The sequence below is a fragment of the Leucopleurus acutus genome (assembly GCF_964270905.1).
Source record: "Leucopleurus acutus genome assembly, chromosome: 13".
NCBI classification, from domain to species: domain Eukaryota; kingdom Metazoa; phylum Chordata; class Mammalia; order Artiodactyla; family Delphinidae; genus Leucopleurus; species Leucopleurus acutus.
In genome coordinates this window covers 25387525-25400328 of record NC_139155.1, presented here as the reverse complement: position 1 = coordinate 25400328, position 12804 = coordinate 25387525, and the positions used below count along the sequence as shown (strand labels likewise).

The 12804-nt window shown below is 42.0% G+C and overlaps 1 protein-coding gene across 3 annotated transcripts in view; it reads left to right on the top strand.

The window, feature by feature from the left end:
- Positions 1-12804, top strand: part of CTIF (cap binding complex dependent translation initiation factor) — a 303031-nt gene that overhangs the window by 252816 nt on the left and 37411 nt on the right. For all 3 annotated transcript variants that reach the window (XM_082853169.1, XM_082853167.1, XM_082853168.1), the window contains exon 10: positions 12580-12735. In XM_082853169.1, coding sequence (XP_082709295.1) covers positions 12580-12735 — 156 coding nt within the window. The remainder of the gene's footprint in view (positions 1-12579; positions 12736-12804) is intronic.

The following is a 12804-nucleotide window of genomic DNA, read 5'->3' as shown; positions in this document are numbered from 1 at the left end:
TACTTGGAGAAAACCATAATTCAAAAAGTTACATGTACCACAATGTTCATTGCAGCACTATTTACAATAGCCAGGACATGGAAGCAACCTAGGTGTCCATCGACAGACAAATGGATAAAGAAGATGTGGCACATATATACAATGGAATATTACTCAGCCGTAAACAGAAATGAAATTGAGTTATTTGTAGTGAGGTGGATGGACCTAGAGTCTGTTCATACAGAGTGAAGTAAGTCAGAAAGAGGAAAACAAATACCATATGCTAACACATATATATAGAATCTAGAAAAATGGTACTGATGAACCTAGTGGCAGGGCAGGAATAAAGATGCAGATGTTAAAAACAGACTTGAGGACACAGGGGAAGGGGAGGCTGGGACGTAGTGAGAGAGTAGCATTGACATACATGCACCACCAAATGTAAAGTGGATGGCTGGTGGGAGGCTGCTGGGGAGATCAGTTTGGTGCTTTGTGACCACCTAGAGGGGTGGGATAGGGAGGGTGGGAGGGAGGCTCAAGAGGGAGGGGATATGGGGATATGTGTGTGCATATAGCTTATTCACTTTGTTGTACGGCAGAAACTAATACAACATTGTAAAGCAATTATACTCCAATAAAGATGTATTTAAAAAAAAAAAAAAGAACTCAGGAAAGAAAAAAAGAAAAGAAAAGAATGGTGGCAGCCTGTTCCCTCTGAACAGGTTGGCCTCTGAAAGAAGAGCTGTCTGATCACTTAGCATGGAATCTTTACCCACATGTTCACCAAATGCCTGCTATGAGCCAGGTACCATTCTAGGGGACGTGGCAATGGATAAGACAAGAAGACTCCAGACCTAGTGAAACTTTCTTTCTAGCGAAGGGTCAGATCATCAACAAATACAGGACCTGATACAGATGATAAGGGCTAGGAGGAAAATAGAGCAGGGCCAGACAATGAGCCCTGGGGGCTGCTATCTTAGAGAGGCAGTCAGCGGAGGCCCCCCTGAGGAGCCAACATGGGAGCAAAAACCTGATGGAAGGGAAAGTTTGCGCCGAATAAAAAACAGAGTACCTTCTATTTGAAAACAACCATCCTCTTGCCAGTGTAAAGAATTCTGGCAAATACTCTTTTTAAGCCCTCCAACCAATGGCCTGGGGGAAGGACTGGGATCAACTCATTGCTGGTGGGCTGTCACCAGCTCCCAGGACCCACCCCTCTCACGTTTCCTCGTGACTTCTCAAGGAAAAAGAAACTTCCTGCCAGCAGTAAATAAAAGGGCACTTTCTTCTCCGCACTGGGGACATCGCAGCAGCAGCTACCTCTCTGCACAGAAACAAACCAGAGTCACCAGGGATGTAGAATGTGGATGGGCAAATTTCCCTTGGTCATTTGTTTTAGGAGAAGGAAATGAAGGTGAGTTTGCAGGGATTGGTGGGGCTGCCATCTACCTCAGGAAGCTTCAGAATACACTAAGATCCTTGTGCCCTAATGCCTTCCGTCTCTCAGGGCACCATCTCCCTGCTGCAGCCGCTCGCCGCCCAGTGGGGGGGGTTCCCCCTTTGCCTGTATGCAGCTGTTTTTGGCTTGACCACAGGACTCTATCATGCCAGAGTTCATGTGGTTATACAGAGCAGGAAAGAATTTCCCAGAATGCCTTGAGAAACCTGAGACACTGAATGGCTTTCAGGGCTTATTGATGTGGCCGGTGCAGGAAATAGCAGTACGTCAATAAATAGTTTTAGGCAGGAAACGAGGCTTAAATGGTAGCCTTAAAGTTTGGGGAAAGGCACTAGGGGTTGCTGGGAGGGAGCCTGCCAGTCAGATGAGAACCTCGAGCCAAATACCAGTCTTTGAAATGGCTGCCACCAATCTGAGGCCCCTTGCTGGTTCTGGACGCGAAAGGCTGAGGTTGAAGGCAGAGCTGGAGACCCAGGGGATGGCTGGTTTCAGTTGGCAAAAAAGAGCTCCTTGTTCCAGGGGAGAAGTTGGCAACCTACAACGTATGCACCCAGAAGAGACACATAGGCTGGCTTTTGGTGGCCTCTGGGCTGGGCAAGTTCACAGCCCACTTCCCCACCCTGGTAGTGAGAATCACCACTAGCTGGCAGGTCACTCCAAGAGTTTCGATGTCCTAATCAAAAAAATCAAGGAAAAGGGTCACGATCTGCCAGTTTCTTTTTAAGTAACTGTTTTTCTGACTATAAAACTAAACGTTCTCAGAAAAGTGGGGAAATTCAGAAAATAATAAAATGTAAGAAATAAAGGTCATCCGTAATTCCACTATTGAGAAACAGCTACTGTTAACACTTTGGATATTTCTCATCTTTTTCCTTATATTAAAAAAATTGTTTTTATTCATGGGCGAGATTATATAATATTTGCAAGTTTGCTTTTTCTTTTCTCTTTTTTAAAAATATTTATTTATTTTTGGCTGCATTGGGTCTTCTTTGCTGCGCTCGGGCTTTCTCTAGTTGCAGTGAACGGGGGCTACTCTTCGTTGTGGTACGCGGGCTTCTCATTGTGGTGGCTTCTCTTGTTGCGGAGCACGGGCTCTAGGTGCACGGGCTTCAGTAGTTGTGGCACGCGGGCTCGGTAGTTGTGGCTCATGGGCTCTAGAACGCAGGCTCAGTAGTTGTGGAGCACAGGCTTAGTTGCTCCGTGGCATGCGGGATCTTCCCGGACCAGGGCACAAACCCATGTCCCCTGCATTGGCAGGCAGATTCTTAACCACTGCGCCATCAGGGAAGTCCCTGCTTTTGTTTTTCTCACTTAGCATTACACAGCCATTTTCCCAAGCTGTTATAAACTTCTCATAAACGTATTTTTAATGGATCCATGAATCATCATTTACTTAATCATTCCCCTATTGTTGGATGCTTAAGTTTTTGAATTTTTGTGTGTATTAAGCTTATTTTTCCTGTTATTTTAAATTATTTCCTTATGATAATTATCCAGAAGTGCAATTACTGGATCAAACAATAAGAACACTTGAAAGGCTTTTTTTTTTTTTTTTTTTTGGCTGCATTGGGTCTTCGTTGCTGCGCACGGGCTTTCTCTAGTTGTGGCGAGCGGGGGCTACTCTTCGTTGTGGTGAGTGGGCTTCTCATTGCGGTGGCTTCTCTTGTTGCGGAGCACAGGCTCTAGGCGCACGGGCTTCAGTAGTTGTGGCACATGGACTCAGTAGTTGTGGCTTGCGGGCTCTAGAGCGCAGGCTCAGTAGTTGTGGCACACGGGCTTAGTTGCTCCACAGCATGTAGGATCTTCCCGGACCAGGGCTCCAACCAGTGTCCCCTGCATTGGCAGATGAATTCTTAACCACTGCGCCACCAGGGAAGTCCCCAAAGGCTTATTTTAAGATTTTTTTTCAGGAAAGTGATACCAGTTTACATGGCCCATATTATGAGAGTGCCTATCTTACTTCATCTTTACCAGCAGTGACAGTTACTGGGGGGGGTTTTGGTGGGTTTTTTTGCTGTACGCGGGCCTCTCACTGTTGTGGCCTCTCCCGTCGTGGAGCACAGGCTCCGGATGCGCAGGCTCAGCGGCCATGGCTCACGGGCCCAGCCGCTCCGCGGCATGTGGGATCTTCCCAGACCAGGGCATGAACCCGTGTCCCCTGCATCGGCAGGCGGACTGTCAACCATTGCGCCACCAGGGAAGCCCAGTTACTGGTTTTTAAGCTTTGCTAACATAGAAGGTGGAAAAAAAATGATATTTTCATTCTTTTGATAGCTACTGAGATTTAATTTCTTTTTATATATTTGTCAACAATTTATGTTTTCACATATGAATTATCTTTTAATGCCCTTTCTCGTTTTGTCCATGAGGGATTTAGTACTTTTAATATCAATTTGAACAAGCTACTTAAATATTAAGACCATTACCTTTTGTCACACTGCAGGTATTTTTCCTGGTGTATCCATTGCCTTCCAAGTGTGTTTATAATATTTCGATTTTTGATGCATTCTTCTTGTTTTAATTTAGAAGGCCCTTCTCCATCCAGAAATTCGATAAATACTTTACTTTTCTTCAAGTTCTTATGGTTTGTCCTTTCTTTTTTTTCTTTCTTTAACATTTACCTCTTTATTTCATCTGGAATTCATTTTAGGGGCCAGTGTGAAAGGAGACTCTAAATTATCCACTCCACCCCACACCCACCCCGACGTAGACAGCTGTTCCTGCATCATTGCTTGAGTGAATAATGCTTCCTTTGCTACTGATTTGTGGTTCTCTAGGGGCCATGTGATAAACCCTTATGGATGCCAAATTTGTTTCTAGGCTATCTGATCTAGCTATTCATTCTTATGTCAGTTCCACACCCTTTTAATTATTAAAGCTTTCGGATAGGTGAAAGTAATATAACTCTTTCCAATTTTGTTCTATTTTGTTTTTAGCTGTTTCCCTATTATTCTTTCAAATTACTTTTAGGATGTTTTTTTCAAGTTTCCATTTCCCCTTTCCCTCCAAAACATTCCCGTTGGAATATGGCATACAAATTGGTGTTAAACTTGTGAATTATTTCAAGGAAAATTACCATCTTTTCAGTGCTGTCTACCCATTAAGGAATATTATGTGTTTCTTCACTTGTTTAAGGCTTTCTCTTAAATTTCTCTGTTCAGTTTTGCAATTTTCTTCATAGAAATCGCACATTTCTTAATAATGTCATTTAAGAACTTTTATTGCTTATTAAATGAGCTTTTGTGCATTAAAATGTCTCACTGGTTAATTCTGTCATAAAAAAGCTGTTGATTTTTGTATATTAAGTTTACACCTAAATACTATTAATTAGTTACTAAACTCTCTTGTTAATTCTGACCTTTATTAGAGAGTTCTCTTGGGGTTTTCACATATATAATCTTATCCAATCATTGTACCTCTTTCCTTCCAAGGGTCATGAATGTTGCTGCTGTTTTTTAATCAGGCCTATTGATATTATGTTTATAGATGTACTGATACTATATCATCCTTGCCTTTCTGGGATAAAATCTACTTGGTTATAATGTATCTATTTGTTAGTATTTCATTTGGGACTTTTATGTCTACTCACATTAGAAAGATTAGCCCATAGACTTCCTTATTTGTAATTTACTATCATTATGAGATTTTGGTAATAAGGAACGGGAAAAGCTTATTTTTTCTGTGTTCTGGACCAGTTTACATAGCAGAGCAGATATCTAATTTTTTGAAAATGTGAATCAACTTACCTAGAAGAGTCAGAAGTTTAGAGACCTCCTTATAATATGTAATTCAGAACTTTTCATTTTATGATTTTCTGTCTTTTCTGGCTTTTAATTTATTTTTTCAGTGAAGTTCGGTGATACTTATTTTCTAAAAAAGCACCTATTTCATCATTTTTTCCAAAATCATCATCATAGAGTGGTAAATAGTTTTTATTGTGCTTTTTAATCTACTCCATATCTGTTTACATATATTGTTCATATTTTCTTTTTTTTTTTTTTAGTCATTGCAGTTTTTTTATTGAAGTATAATTGATTTACAATGTTGTGTTAGTTTCGGGTGTACAACAAAGTGATTCAGTTATACATATATATATTTTTTCAGATTCTTGTCCCTTATGGGTTATTATAAAATACTGAGTATAGTTCCCTGTGTTACACAGTAGGTCCTTGTTGGTTATCTATTTTGTATATAGTAGTGTGTTTATGTTAATCCCAAACTCCTAATTTATCCCACCCCTCCTTTCCTTTTTGGTAACCATAAGTTTCTTATGTCTGTGGGTCTATTTCTGTTTTGTATATAAGTTCATTTGTATCAATTTTTTTTTTTTTTTAGATTCCACATATAAGCAATATCATATGATATTTGTCTTTCTCTGTCTGGCTTACTTCACTTCGTATGATAATCTCTAGGTCCATCCATGTTGCTGCAAATGGCATTATTTCATTTTCTTATGGCTGAGTAATATTCCATTGTATAAATATACCACATCTTCTTTATCCATTCATCTGTCGATGGACATTTAGGTTGCTTCCATATCTTGGCTATTGTAAATAGTGCTGCAATGAACATTAGGGTGCATATATCTAGTTTTCTCCAAATATATGCCAAGGAGTGGGATTGCTGGATCATATGGTAGCTCTATTTTTAGTTTTTTAAGGAACCTCCATACTGTTCTCCACAGTGGATGTGCCAATTTACATTCCCACCAACAGTGTAGGAGGGCTCCTTTTTCTCCACACCCTCTCCAGCATGTATTATTTGTAGACTTTTTGATGATGGCCATTCTGATTGGTGTGAGGTGATACCTCATTGTAGTTTTAATTTGCATTTCTCTAGTAATTAGCAATGTTGAGATTAATATTTCTAATTCTATTTCTGCTTTCTTGTTTTTACATATAATTTCCTTTCTTTATTTTCTAATTAATTAATTTCTGTATTTTGTCCTTTCACATATTTCCTTAGTTATTGGTGGTTTTCTAAGTTTTTTGAGTTGAATATACAGATTAACACTGTTCAATAGAAATATAACATGACCCACATATGTACTTTTAAATTTAATATTGTATTGCACTATACCCAATATATTCAGAATTTCAACATATAATTAGTATTTCTAAAATATTAGACATTTTACATTCTTTTTTCCATACTATGTCTTTAAAAACTAGTGTCTATTTTACACAGACAGCACATCTCAGTTTTTTAGAGGCACGTTTCAAGCACTCAGTAGTCAGTTTAGAGGTTATATTTGCTTCCTTTTTATTTTATTTTTTTTTAATAAACTTATTTATTTATGGCTGCATTGTGTCTTCGTTGCTGTGCAGGCTTTCTCTAGTTGCGGCGAGCAGGGGCTACTGTTCGTTGCGGTGCGCGGGCTTCTCCTTGCAGTGGCGTCTCTTGTTGGGGAGCATGGGCTCTAGGCACACAGGCTTCAGTAGTTGTGGTGCGTGGGCTCAGTAGTTGTGGCTCGCGGGCTCTAGAGCACAGGCTCACTAGTTGTGGTGCACGGGCTTAGTTGCTCCATGGCATGTGGGATCTTCCCAGACCAGGGCTCAAACCCCTGTCCCCTGCATTGGCAGGCAGATTCTTAACCACTGTTCTGCCAGGGAAGTCCCTTTGCTTCCTTTTTAAATAGCCAAAATAGTTGAGACTATAAATTTACCTTTCATTATAGCTTTGACCACATCACACAAGTTTTTACAGCTCTTTATTTCCTAAATAATCTATTATTGTATATTTGATTACATCTTCATTCCATCTTTCTTTAGGAGAATGCCTGTTAAACAAGTAATTGGCTATTTTTAAAAATTGTTCTTAATTCTTAGTCCAAGTATGTAACCTGTACAGTTTCTGTATTCTGACATATGTAGTAGAAGCACAGCTTATAATGAGGTTTGTTTCTTATGTTTTAATAGCTTTTGTTTCATGTAGTTTGAGTCTGTGCTATACAGTATATTTTTATCTATTATGGATTGTATTTTTATCTATATCAATAATTTTTATTTTACTTAATGAATGTTATCTTGAAAACTACTTTGATTTTACTTGTGTTTTACTTTTTTTTTTTAACATCTTTATGGGGGTATAATTGCTTTACAATGGTGTGTTAGTTTCTGCTTTATAACAAAGTGAATCAGTTATACATATACATATGTTCCCGTATCTCTTTTATATCTATTAATGGCTGCTAGTGTTTTAATATTTTTAAAAGCACACTTTAATGTCTATTTCTCTATTTATCAAACTTAAGAAAGAAGCAATAACCTGCGAATCTTTATGGTCTAAATTATGAAATTTTGTGTGCTTACAAGTCTTCTCTCCTTCTCCCACCAGTATTCATCAGTCTTAAGTAATTTAATCTTGGATTATTAGGTTACTACTACTATGAAATTCTTATTCAGATTACATTTATTTATTAAATATCTTCTCTCTTGAGGATAATTTCTGGATTTTGACTCAGTCTTATAACCAAAATTATAATTACTTACTTTGATTTAACTTCATAAATCTACCTGCTTTCAAGTTTTCACTTCTGGTCCTTCTACACCATGATTTTCTCAGAGTTGAGTAGTAAATTTTTTTTGGCTGGAGCATGTATTCAAGAAAGTTTTTGATTTTTAAGTTATTTTTAATTGTGTTTTAAAAAAGCATAAAGTTCTCATCTCAACCATTTTCTAAGTGTACAGTTTAGGCATGTTAAGTATAGTCACATTGTTATGTAATCAATCTCCAAAACTTTTTCATCTTACAAAACCAAAATTCTAATCCATTAAACAACTACTCATTGCCCTGTCTCCTCAGCCTCTGGTGACCATCATTCTACTTTCTGTTTCTAGGAATCTGACTACACTGGATACCTATATAAGTGGAATCATACAGTACGATGATGATTCTCTCGATCCCTTTGTTCTGTGTATCCTGATGTCCTTTTTGCAACTGGTTTATTTCACCTAGCATGATGTCCTTAGGGTTCACCCACGTTGCAGCATGTATCAGAATATTCTAAGATTTAACAATATTCCATTGCATGCATATACTACATTTTGTTCATTCATTCCTCTGTCAGTGGACACTTGAGTAGATTTCACCTCTTGGCTATTATGAACGGTGCTCCTTTGAACATGGGTGTGCAAATATCCCTTCAAGATCCTGCTTTCAGTTCTTTTGTATATATCCCCAGAAGTGGAACTATTGGATCATATTGATAATTTAATTTTTAATTTTTTGAGGAATCGCTATACTATTTTCCATAGCAGCTGCACCATGTAATTCTTTTAAAGATAAGCATGGGGTGGGATTTTTTAAAAATCTGCTTGTGTAAAATGTCTTTGTCTTGCTTTCACTCATAGCTAGGTGTGTTCTTTTCACCTCAAACATATGATGTTGCTTCAGTGTCTCTGAATTTTAACATCAATTATAGAAGTATAAGGCCAACCATATTTTTGTTCCTTTGTAAGAAACCTAGGGGTTTTTTTTCCTTCAAAGCTGTTTTTAGAATTTTTCCTTTTCCTTGAAATTAAAAAAAAGAAAATTCTCCTGCTAAGTATAAATAGTGGGGCTCTGGAACACTGTGAACCCTTTTTGCCTGAAGAGTCAGCTCTTTTTTTTGTTGTTTTGTTTTGTTTGTTTTCAACTTTAAGTTTCTCTCTCGGGTCCTTTGTTCTGTGTATTCTGATGTCCTTTTGAAAACCTCTATAATTCATGTCCACTCTCTGTCTTCTCTATCCTTTCTCTTCTTTCTTTTTTTAATCTATGGCTTTGTCTTCAGCTAGTCATTTTCCAAGTCTGTCTCATGTATCACTTTGTCTGCAGTATCCATTCTATCCTTTATTGCCTCCAATTCACATTTCATTTTGCTGTGGATTTCTGACTTCCTTTGGTTCTCTCCTATCCCCATTTCCAGTCTCACACTTCATCTCAACCTAAGGTTTTTTTAACTAATCCCATGTCACAGAATCTATGTTGTTGTTCTTAACAGACATACAATCCCACATGTTTGTAGTTGGGTTTTTTACTTATCTTTGCTGTATTGTAGTTGACATTTTCAGAGTTATGCATTTCCATTAGATCTTCGAGATAATGTTCCCCTGTTCTGCGGTGCAGGATTTTTCCACAGATGCCATAGTTCTTCGCTCCTCCCTGACCCTTGAATGAGAAAGGCTGGGTTTGGTTTTGGTGTTAGCTGTGCAGATCATCCTTAGAGTTGCTCAGTGTCTACTGAGGTAATAGTCGAGTCTCCCCTCAGACCTGAAGCTGGTGGCTTCATGTGCACATCCCAAATTCAATATCCCATATTCAGCAGACCTTCAGTGTTCTAGTGAGTTCTACTAGCCCAAAACGGAATCCTCTCTCAATACCACTGATTATCAGGAGGAAACTGAGTCAAGCTGTAGTTCTTTGATCAGATGTAATCATTTTTTAAAAAAAAACTCCAGTCCCTTGTTTGCATTGCCCTGAGACTTTTCCGTCCCAGAGGGCTTTGCCTGAGAACACTGTGCCTCTGAGGACTCAGGGGACCACTTCACCTCCTTCTGCCCCGAATCTGCAATGACTAGAATAAGAGCAGTACTGATGGGTGCTGCCGTAGTGCACAGGCACGGGGGCTTGTTAACAGTTACAGGCTCGTTGCCTACGAGCCAGCGGCAGGCAGAGGGAGGGCTTAAGCTCGAGCTCCCTCCCCATCTCACCCGTGTCTCACGGGTAGGGGCCAAGAGTCTTTGGACACCCAGAACTTCTCAACGACAGCATTTTAGTCCATGGTAAGGCGTCTGCAGTGAACTGTAATCTTCCTTCTCGGTGTTGTGGGGCTTATGTCCACTCTCGTGGGTATTTTTATGGGAGACAGAGAAAGGGCGTCTCAGGCACTGATACAGGGGCACCATTTTTTTTTTTTTTTTTTTTTTTTTTTTTGCGGTACGCGGGCCTCTCACTGGTGGGGCCTCTTCAGTTGCGGAGCACAGGCTCCGGACGTGCAGGCTCAGCGGCCGTGGCTCACGGGCGCAGCCGCTCCGCAGCATGTGGGATCTTCCCAGACCGGGGCACGAACCCACGTGCCCCGCATCGGCAGGCGGACTCTCAACCACTGCGCCACCAGGGAAGCCCCGGAGGCACCATTTTAACACCCGTGCTGGCACTCTATAAAGGTCTAGAGTTGTTCTCAACCATGGTTGCACATTGGAGTCACCTGGGGAGCTTTGAAAATATACCAGTGTCTTGGCCTCACCCTGGCCAATGACACAAACCTCTCTGGGTGGAGTCCAAGCATCAGTAGCTTCAGAGTTCCTCCAGGTGACTCCAGTGAGCAACCAGGGCTGAGAACGTTTGGCTTAGAGCAGAGAGCAATGGAAGGGCTTAGGTTCTCATTCAAGTTCTTGTACTGGTGACCTTGGTCAAGTCTTTTCAGCTCTTGTACCTCAGTTCCCCCATTCTAAAATGGGAATGGTAATGCCTGCCCCTGCTCTGACCACATAAAGATATAGTGGGATAAACAGAAGTTAATGAGGATAGAACTACCCAAAGTTTCATGACTTCAAGGCCCACAGTACAGCACCCTCTGCAGGGTCTGGGGCAGCAGGAAAAGTAATTCATCCTCCTCCCGGGACCATTGGGCCACCCCACGGTGGCCACCCCTTCTCACAATGATGGAAGCAGCACAGGAGAGTAAGCGTAAATACTTAAGGCCTCTTAAGGACCAAGATCAGAACTGGCCAAAGCAAGTCACAAGGTCAAACCCAAAGACCAGGGGAAAGGTGGAAGAAACTTCTGAACATAACCTAATCTACCACAGATTCTAATCTTTCAGTCGCCAGAGAGTTCAGGTTTTTATTTCATTCTGTCTGGACCTTTGCAGTGGCCTCCTTTCTGGTCTCCACACCTATGCCATATTAACCTTCAAAAGAGCACAGGTGGGCTTCCCTGGTGGCACAGTGGTTGAGAGTCCGCCTGCTGATGCAGGGGATGCAGGTTCGTGCCCCGGTCCGGGAAGATCCCACATGCCACGGAGCAGCTGGGCCCGTGAGCCATGGCCACTGAGCCTGCGCGTCTGGAGCCTGTGCTCCCAACGGGAGAGGCCACAACAGTGAGAGGCCCACGTACCGCAAAAAAAAAAAAAAAAAAAAAGAGCACAGGTATGACCAAGGCATTTCAATGACCCCCCAAAGCCTTCCCTACCAACCATCACATGGAACCTGACTCCTTGGCTGGTTTCAATTATCCACACTCTAGCCCCAACCTCCTTTCCCAGCCCTGCCCCCATTTTCCTCTCTACCCACCTACAATGGGGACAGGTTGGCTAAGACCTCCCTGGTTCCCAAACTTCCATGTTACCCTCCTGGTGCCTCACCTGTGGTCATTGCTCCACCTGAGATTCCCCCAGGTTCTCAGGTCAGAATCCTAGCTCTTCCAAGATGCCAATTTCCAGTTGAAAGGAATAACTCCTACCTCTGAGTTCTCCAAAGTTCCTTTACCTGGAACCCTCCAATGGCTTTTAGTTCATTCATAACTGAATGAACTAAAATGAATGAACATGTCTTATCTTACCTCCTAGAGCAGTGCCTGGCACACAGTGGGGCAATGGTATTTTTAAGGAGGATGAATGAATGCGTGAATGAATGCCTCTAGTTTTCCTTCTATGCTCTGGGCCACTTGCTGGCAGGGGTTGTAGCTGTGTCTCTAGCCCAGTGCTGGGGCCAAGATGGGCCTCAGATGCCCATTGCTGGGTGTGTGGTTACCCTTCACTGCTGTGGGGACATGATTTGGAGGTTAGCAAAGGAGATAGTTTAGCCCCAGGGAGTAGAATGGAGGAGGTGATGACTGGGAAAGGTGTCATCTCCCCCTTTACCTCATTCCCTCCACCTCAGTATCTGGGTCAGTGAGGCAAGTCTGTAGCGCCCCCCAATCTGGGGACACTGAAGAAGAGGTGCTATGGCTAAAGGTCAAGGTGGTCTTTCTGCCCACAAGTGAGTCTTCAGCATTCATGCTCCAGCCACAGGTCACCCATCGCCCTTCTCATGGAAATCATGGGGTTTACCAGTTGCCCAGGCCTAGCCCTTCGCCAGTAGACAGAGCGGCAGACTGGGGTGGTGCCCGGGCCCCTCCCAGCTCCTGTGCAGCTGACATGGTCTCTTGTGCCTCCGCAGAAGGACTTCACAGTGCGGGAGGAGCTGCAGCAGCAGGACGTGGAGCGCTGGCTGGGCTTCATCACCTTCCTGTGCGAGGTCTTCGGCACCATGCGCAGCAGCACGGGCGAGCCCTTCCGCGTGCTCGTCTGCCCCATCTACACCTGTCTCAGGGAGGTAAGTCTCTGCCGGCCCTGCCCGAGAGCGTGGGCGCTGCCCTGTCTGCTAACGACGCGCATCTCCATC